Raw genomic sequence first — 9,520 nt, forward strand, 5'->3', positions numbered from 1 at the left:
CCTTCCAATATGTAGGCTAACCATGGAGGAAATGTGATTATGTTTCTACATGGCGCTTTGTTGGGATATAGAAGTATCTCCACTTGTGTTATGAAAGAGTTAATCTGTTGTTTGTGTTTACAAATAGTAGTTAATTAGCACAGAGCCAATTAGACATTGTGTAGAAGTTCCTGCTAGAGAAGTAGGAGGTAGATGTGCTGATAGAGGACTGGCTGAAACAAGAAGAAGAAGATGAAGAAGATATTGGATTTATATGAAGTACTTCTTCACCCAAAGGGTGATTAACATGTGGAATTCACTGCCACAGGAGGTGGTGGCGGCCACAAGCATAGCCAGCTTCAAGAGGGGGTTAGATAAAAATAGGGAGCAGAGGTCCATCAGTGGCTATTAGCCACAGTGTGTGTGTGTATATATAAAATTTTTGGCCACTGTGTGACACAGAGTGTTGGACTGGATGGGCCATTGGCCTGATCTAACATGGCTTCTCTTATGTTCTTATCCCGCCCTCCACTCCGAAGAGTCTCAGAGCAGCTCACAATCTCCTTTACCTTCCTCCCCCACAACAGACACCCTGTGAGGTGGGTGGGGCTGGAGAGGGCTCTCACAGCAGCTGCCCTTTCAAGGACAACTTCTGCCAGAGCTATGGCTGACCCAAGGCCATGCTAGCAGGTGCAAGTGGAGGAGTGGGGAATCAAACCCGGTTCTCCCAGATAAGAGTCCGCACACTTAACCACTACACCAAACTGGCTCTCCTACAGAGCTGGCTGAGACTGAATCCTTCTTGGATGGAGGTTCTGTGGCTGGGATGGGGAGATTCAAGTTCGGGGTTGCCAACTCCAAGCTTTTGACAGCGTGCCCTTGAGTCTGGCATAAACTGTCAAGAGCTTGGGTGTGATTCTGCATGCCTAACAATGGAGGCCCAGGTTGCAAATGTTGCCAAACTTCCATTTTTCAACTGCGCCAGTGTAGGCAACCAGCTCCCTATCTGTCTCGCCCTGATCTAGCCACAGTAATGCATGCAACAGTCACCTCCAGATTAGACTACTGTAACTCATTCTATGTGGGCTTACTCTTGAGGTAGACTCAGAAACTCCAACTGGTTCAGAGAGCAGCAGTGCAGGGGCCCTGCATACAGCACACATCCGTTCTGTGCTGCAAGAACTGCACTGGCTTCCGCTGGAGTCGTGGATCAAGGTCAAGGTTCTGGTGCTGACCTTCAAAGCCCTTAACAGTCAGGGGCCCACGTATCTTCAAGACCACCTCTTCTGTGCTCAGTATATCAAAGCTTACCGGTGGTTTGCCCTTGCCTGAGTGATATCCAGTCAGCCTTGACCGGGGACTAGGGCATTTTCCATTGTGTGGCATTTTCTAGTGCCATCCTTTAGGTTAATTAGTGTGTTTTTATTGCTTTTAAACTGTTTAAAATATATGTTATGAATTTACTGTGTTGTATGCCCTGAGCCCTGCCTTTGCAGGGGAACAACAGTCTAAAATCTAATAAAATTAATAAAATATGAATTAATTAGCATGGAGCCAATGATACATTTTTTACAAGTTCCCACTATAGAAGTACGAGGTCGTAGTGTAAATGAGGTGATCTGAGATCCTCTATTGGTTAAACTGTTGTACTGGGGGCACTACATGTTTTTAGTCACATACTCAGTTTGTGGAAGCTTTTGTTTCTTTGTTCTTTAGGGAACTAGAGTTTTAGCCAAGATCAGAAGAAGTTAGACAGTTTTTTATTATTTTCTGTTCCTATGTACCCTTTTCTCTTTTATCTCTTAATAAAGTTTTCTTTTGAATCAAATACATATGGCTGTGTGCTGTTTTTATTCCACTGTTCATTTTTAGTGCTCTAATTTCCCCCCAACAAACTTCCCCTCACTTTTAAGTCACAGGAAAGTTCCTGCAGATCACTCGTGGTGTCTAGGTGTGTTTTACAACAAATGGACAATGAACAAAAGATTGACCAGAAAAAATTGTAGAATCCAGTTCCAAGTTGAAATAATAGAGATTAAATGAAAATCTCATCTAGTTTGTCCAGTTGTCTCAAACAGGATTTAAATGCATTTAGTTTTAGCCTAAATGTGGACACATCAGAAGTTTATCGGATAATCCCATCATAATATGAAGTAAAATTAAAGAAGCACGGATCATGCAAACCCCCTTTCCCATGTGGAATAACCACTGGAACCTTCATCTGTTAGCTTTTTCAGTTTGGATCCCTCCAAAACTTATTTTTTTAATTAATTCAATGAAGGAATTAGGCAGTTGTTTAAGCTTGCTTCAGTTGGCCCATACCTATGCCATGAGAAAGAAGTCACTGCCAGCTCCTCCAGCATTTCATTTTTTTCCATGCATGCAAAATTTTCTATCTATTGCTTTTGCCTGAATCCTTGCATATGGCAGCCAAAACCTGCACTAAAGTTGAGGGATCAAAACACTGACAGATTCTCCATTCTCCCACTTCAGGCTATATATTGTTATGGCACTTCATATTTTTTTAAAAATCAAGTACTAGTTCCATTTTCATCTTGTAAAAATGAGTCTACATCAGGCTGCCCATGATGCTTTGTGCAGTGGAGTACACAATACTGAGCCTGTTTCTTTGAACAGCCTAGCACTGTAGTCTTGGTTCTTGCCCTCCCAAATTATCCTCAGCACAAGTGCTTTTGTCTTCAACAGCATTAACAATTGAAGAGCTGGCCTATCACAGTGACTTGGGTATCCTTCCTGAACTGCGGCGTTGCCAATGGAACACACGCTGGCTTGACCTGCTGCTTTGTTCCAAATCAGCAAAGAGCTGGATCAGTAACAAGCAATAGCTCCACTTTCTTTGTATCGCACCAGGCTGAAAGGCCTCTGGGCGCAGACAGTCACATGAGCCCTTGGAGGCATTTTAAGCAAATAACTCTGCCTGCCAGTGGCTCAGTACACTTCTACTGCTGCTCTTCATTCCTGCAGACATGACTCCCATAGCCAAAACCTTTTATGACCTCAGTGCCACTGACATCCATGGGGAAAAAGTGGATTTCAACAATTTCAGGGGGAGAGTGGTCTTGATAGAGAATGTGGCCTCCCTCTGAGGCACAACAATGAGAGACTACACCCACATGAACCAGCTGCAGAGCAAATATCCTCGGCGGCTGGTCGTGCTGGGATTCCCTTGCAACCAGTTTGGCTACCAGGTAAGTGTTTTAATTCAACAGCTTTTCAACCACGCTTCTTGGCAACAGATGGTTCCATGATCTCCATCCTTTCACTGCAACGGCAAGATCATTTTCTGCTCATAAAAACTAGAGCTGCAATCCTATGCATTTGTTCAGGAGCTGGGGGTTACAAACCCCACTGAATTCAGTAGGATTTATTTCTCAGAAGGTACGTATAAAGGATCAAGTTGTATGTGTACCCTCTTAAAAAAAAATTAAGAAATACTTAGGAGGTGCAAAATCTACCCTTTTGGAACTCTGCATTTATACTGATAAACAGTGTCATTTGGGATGATTATTGGAGAAAGAAACAGAAGGACCAAACTACTTGAGGAACAACTAAATATAGTGTTCAGATATCATGCTATATTAATACTTCCACTGGCTGCAGTATTAAAATAGGCAATTATATGAATACATGTTCTTTTGGGGGGAGGGTTAATGTGACTTAGTGATATAAAGTTTGCATTCATGGACCTGGAGTACCATTTAAAATATCGGTTATTAATCTGGACAAAAACGTCAGCACTGGAGTGAAGAGGTTAATTGGAAGCCATCCTAGCAGCATTGCGCAGCACCGACTCCACCAAAATCACCTAACAGACATAGCATTAATCAACATACACACCAGTTTCTGATGCTACCGCACTTATTGTCTACCAATAAGATAGCAAGATGTGGCTTCTTCCATCTCTGGGAGATTTTGATGGAAGAGTCATTTACTCTCTCTGCCACGCAGCGTTCAAAGATGCAGAACTTTCCTAAAAGTGGTACCCACTGTCTTACAAACACTGATAGCTGACAATTATTCTGCAGAACTCTTAAGGCTTACCTTGTAGTAGAAGTTCGGCTGGTCTTAATAAAATATTAGAAGGACTTTTGGATTTTGCTATGGGCCAATGCCTACTGTATTGAGAGGGTAATTACTGGAAGTCCCATGCTGCTGTTAATCATCTGTTGATACTAAGTTGGCAGAAAACATAATTGCTTAATGATTTTGGTGCATTGGTTCAGAAACAAAATGAAACAGAGATCTTTAGTAACTGCCCTTTGAAGCAGGTTGATAGCCTAGGTTCTCACTCCCACATCTGTGCATGCATAAACTTTGCTGCTGTGCCAGTGTGTATATTATACTTCTCCCTTTGCAATTGTAACTGAAACAAGTCAACAAATGTCTTTGAAGCTACCACATTAGGAGCTAGCTATGTGAAAAGAACATTTTTAGACATTAGAGTGACTTGCAGGGAGTGATCCTGTGTAACTAAAGTGGCCAATGATCCTAAACAGAAAAACTAGCCCTTCAAAGTCATTGCCAGTCTTCTAAATGGATAGAATCCATCAAACAGATTAATCTCCAGATTAATCCATAGTGTGCTAAAAAGTGTAAGTAAGAATATATGCACTGCAAAGTTGAGCTTAAAAAAGGGAAAGAAGGAAGGGGAGGGGTACTTGTCAATTTATATCAGATGACAAACTCCTTCCTCACTCCCCAACATTTCTGACTAGTCTTGCCCCCCCCCAATGTCTTTTCCCTGAAGCAGAAACATATGCTGATCTCTAGTTAAAAAATGACATCCACAAAGTGACACTATTTGCTTATCAAAGATATACTGCTTCCACAGCTGGTCTTGGAAGCCTATTTCAGAATTTAATACAAACTAGAAACCTGCTTATTACAAATTTAATACAAACTAGAAACCTTCTGTTCTGCACTATACGTAATGGTCATGATGAGAAGTATGCCCGCAATGTGGAATCTACTCCCATACCCTTTGAAATGAGATATTTATACCATACCATACCATACCAAACCTTTAATGGCATAATAGAGTCAGATAAAAATACACAGAATATAAAAATTTAAACATTGGAGATAAAATCAAGATAAAACCGAGCTTACAGATGCATTCAAACATGGTCAGAATTAAATTTAAGAATGTCAGCCAGAAATTTTGCCACAGCCTCACTAACCACCCCCTCAGTATCACTCAATAAATAATAACAGGGTGGCAGAATAGACAAATCTGGAGAAAAAGAAAGCTTGCCAAATAAATCTTTACAGAGGTTATGGTATAAAGAACAATCAAGCAATATATGCTGGATTGAGTCAGGAGTATTTGCTCCACAGGAGCATAGTCTGTCGGCTAAAGGGACTCGCTGATATCTCCCTTGTAAAACTTTGGAGGGAAACGCGTTTAGTCTAGCCAACATAAATGCCCTGCGATGACTTGGAGTGGTTAGGTCTGATAGATAATTGGGCATTTTGCCACAAAAAGCATAAAGACCTAAGGAAGCTGGAGAGCAAATATAAGGGTCAGTTGGCCGTAATTTCGTATCCTCCGATTCCCATAGTCTCAGTTTAATACATCTGAAGATATATGACTCATCAGCGGTAGAAAAATCATCTACCTCTAACCTCTAACCCCAATTGATTGAGTTTAGACAGAAGCACTGCTGTCCAGGATGAAATATATGGGTCTCTTTTCATACAATCAAGAAGGCTGTTGGGATCTGTTCTAAAATGAATTTTGAGCCAGAATTTAAACACTGCAATCCAGGCTTTTGTCTCCATCAAAGACTGACCCACTTCAGAGCAGAGAGCAAAGTAGGACACACAAGAATTTGTCTAGAGCCAATAAACTGGCTCTTTGGTTCTAAGACAAACTCTGGTGTTCCAAACAGAATCTGGCAGCAAACTTGGTCCTAATCTAAAGACACAGGAGTGAAATCCCTTTTATAATGGCCAATGTGTTAAATAGATAACCAAGCTTTCAAGTTCCCCAGAATTCTTTACCAGCCAGTGGGATAATAGCATAGTTGAAAAAGCTTGCTCATCCATATGTAACTTTGGAGATGGTCCTACTACAAACTATGGCTCTAGTGGTGCTGTGGATCTTGCACCAATTCCTGGTGCAAGATTGCAATGCAATAACTCTGTTTTTTTCCCAACACGTCCTGGAGAGTCAATGTCTCTTGACCGGAGGCTGTGTGGATCCCCTTACAAAGGCCTTGCTTTAGATAGTTGGCTTCTTTAACTAATCCTAGAGAAATCCAGTGGCAAAGAAAAAAGGCTAAGGGAGCTTAATGCAAGTATCCAATAGGGCAAGGACAGCCAATTGGCAACCTCACTAAATTAGTAAAATGTTTACCCAGGGGAAAACAGAGTCCATACTTTTAATGCTGTTTAGTATGTTGTACATAATGCCACAGCTACGCCTGAATGCATGTGCTCCATCAACCATGATGGATCCTGACTTTGTGGGGTCAAAGAATGAGACTCTGGCTCCCAAACCACTGCTTGTAAAATAGAGCGGCCTCCAAATTTGGCCATCCTTTCAATTAGGGCAATGGTGGCCAATTAAGAGACTGGATTTTGAGCTAGCATGAATGCTTTTTAAAATGCTAAATAAAAGCTTACTTGCATGTTCTGAGATATGTATAAATTCTGGGCATACTTACTGCTGCTGTCAATTGTCATAAAACTACTCCCAGGAATAAAGACGACTCTTTATTCCTGGGAGTAGTTTTCAGTGAGCAGAGCTCCCTCATCTTCAAAGCAGCTTAGCTCTCTTCCTGTTTGAGGAGTCTTGGTGGAAGGAAATTCACTAGTCTGAACAGGAGTCTGGCAAGCTGTTAATGACATCTAGTCATAAAAAAAAGTCTTCTTAGCACTAGAAGATAATGCAAATGGGATCACTGGCTAAGCCTACGTTGTCAGGTAAAAACCAGATTTTAATATGAAATTAAAAAAAAAAGTATCCAGCTCTTCTTGTATAAGGTTTAGCCTCTGCAACTAAACTGCTTCTGCAAATATCATCCATTTGAAGATAGTTGACCTCAAGATACTTCAAGATTACTACGTTAGTGAATAAGAGGGGTTCAAGCATGGTATTTTGCGCGGGGCTTTCAATTTCTCATCATACTTGGTGCTTCTTTCTAATAGGAGAACTGCACTAATGAAGAGATCCTCAACAGCTTGAAATATGTGCGGCCTGGGTCTGCATTTGAACCCAATTTCATACTTTGCCAGAAATGTGAGGTGAATGGCAAGAACACCCACCCTGTCTTTGCCTACCTGAAAGATAAACTTCCATACCCAGATGACAACCCCTCCTGCTTGATGATGGAACCCAAGTTCATCATATGGAGTCCGGTATATCGCAATGACATCTCCTGGAACTTTGAGAAGTTCCTTGTGGGCCCTGAAGGGGAGCCTTTCAAGCGCTATAGCCCTAAATTCCTCACCACCAGCATTGAGCCTGACATTCAACGACTCCTGAAGCTTGCCAAATAAGAGTCACAGGGAAGAGCTGATGATGTTATTAGCCCAAACAGGTCAGGTAAAAAAAAACAAAACCCAAAATTAATTATGCTATAATCACAAATATCTCTTCTGTAAAATTGGCCTAAGAAACACCCATTTCCTAATTCCTTCCTCTTTCCTTTACAAATGAGTGTATGAAGTGATTCATCCTAACTCTTGCCACCACCACCATCAGACTTTTACTGAGTGACGGTGCTCTCCTAAACTTCAAGGGAGAGGGCCTGAAAGGTGTAAAGGTACTTATCTGGCCCTTGTTTGCTGGGTACTTTTTGTTTCATAAATTAAATAAATAAACTGGAAAGTTGTGCATACGTGTTTTTTATTTAAACAAACAGCTAGTAGAGGCCATCCAGAGAATTTTGGCTTGTGTCTCCTAAGCGGACACTGAAAAAGCGATTTCCCCCCTCAAAGTCCACAGAAAAAGAATGCCTCAGCTCTTTCCTAGTTTTGGTTTTATGAGCTGCAAACACCCTCTTCTCCATTTCCAGTAAGCATTGACATACTACACGCATTCACATAATACAAAGCAACATGAACAAGGCTTGGTGGTATCACAGCAGGGCAATTTATTAGTTTAAATTTTTTACTATTAGAGCATCAGGAAGATAGTAGGCTCTGGAGAGAATGATAAAGCCAACTAGTTAAGATATTCCCAATGTATACAAATACTATACAACTGAAGTTACCTTACAACAGTTTTTGAACTAGCCCTCAAAAACCAAGTCAAATGAAGCTGCTTTAGGCTTTCAAAAATGCACAAAACTGGACTTTTGTTTCCAGTAGAAGAAAACTCCATGACTGAGAATCAATGGAAATCACATAAAAGTAAATAACTGATCTAAGGCAAAGTTCAAGCCATCATTTAAATATTGGCAGGTTAAAACCATCGCCTTGAAATGTGCCTTGCAGACAACATAGATGCTCTCGGCGCTTCAAGTCAATCTGAAGCTTCCAACTTACTTTAATAGCAGGCCCTGCTAACAGCTTTACAATCAGATTACCTAGGCATGAATTTATGAACACTGAGGACATTAACACATTGAGAAATAAAATGCTCTTTTAGACAGTCATTTGTCTACCATCATGTCACCTTGGCAGAAAATGTAGGTATTTTAGTTTAAAGAATCCTTTACATGTAGTTGCCAACAAAATACATGGAAGAGATCAATCTCTTTCTATCACAACGAATTTATGAATCTGTTTCTAGAATGCTAAAAAAGTATAATCTCAGGAAGCATCAGGTGTTTTGTAGATGTTTGGCAGTAATGTTATTAATACATTCTTCCCAAGTATTAGAGTGCCATCATTCTAGCAGGGAATTTTAAACAAGGTTGTTATCTAGACTGTAGAATAGGTTCAAAACATGAGCTGACTATGCAGCTGTGGCAGGTACGCTATCTATGATCACAGCTTGGAGAGAAAAAAAAAATAGTTCTTCTGAAGACCATAATACCTTCTCTTCCATATCCTTACAGCAGGATCATCACAAAATAGCAGTAAACTCTGGAAAATTCTGGCATGTGGGGTGTATCGAGTATAATTCCACAGCAACTACGTAGTGTTCAACCTACAAATATAAAAGATGCCAATTATCCCTTCTAAAGTTCAACCGAAATGAAGTGTGTGTGTTTAGGTGGATGCCAATGTAAGTTATGTGGGTGAGCAGAGAACTTTTCCATAGGAATTCCCTATCAACCTTTAATTCATGACCCCCGGTAGGTCTACCTGCTATATCCAGAGCAGCAAACACAGAAGCACTGTGGGCCCCAGAAATTCAGGATGAAACACAAATATACCACCAACTTTTCAAAATACATGTTATTGGCACTGTATCTGTTCCAAGATGGCAGATCTCAATAAGAGAAACCAAGGCATTGTTCTCTATTTAAGAAGCTTCTTTTAGAGGCAGTATCCAGTTGAAAGGTTCACAGAAATGCAGGCAGCCCAATACATCTCCTCCCATTCAAAAATTGTCTCAACAAGATGT

General features: G+C 40.8%; 1 protein-coding gene across 1 annotated transcript; it reads left to right on the forward strand.

Annotated features, from left to right (window-relative positions):
- The first annotated feature begins 2,661 nt into the window (after nucleotides 1–2,661).
- Nucleotides 2,662–7,532, forward strand: GPX2 (glutathione peroxidase 2). The gene is made up of 2 exons (XM_060261956.1): nucleotides 2,662–3,188; nucleotides 7,153–7,532. Exons 1-2 carry the CDS (start codon nucleotides 2,967–2,969, stop codon nucleotides 7,501–7,503), a joined length of 573 nt encoding a protein of 190 aa, XP_060117939.1. The 5' UTR covers nucleotides 2,662–2,966; the 3' UTR covers nucleotides 7,504–7,532.
- The last annotated feature ends 1,988 nt before the right edge of the window (nucleotides 7,533–9,520 follow it).

This window comes from Heteronotia binoei, chromosome 21 (assembly GCF_032191835.1).
Source record: "Heteronotia binoei isolate CCM8104 ecotype False Entrance Well chromosome 21, APGP_CSIRO_Hbin_v1, whole genome shotgun sequence".
NCBI classification, from domain to species: Eukaryota; Metazoa; Chordata; class Lepidosauria; order Squamata; family Gekkonidae; genus Heteronotia; species Heteronotia binoei.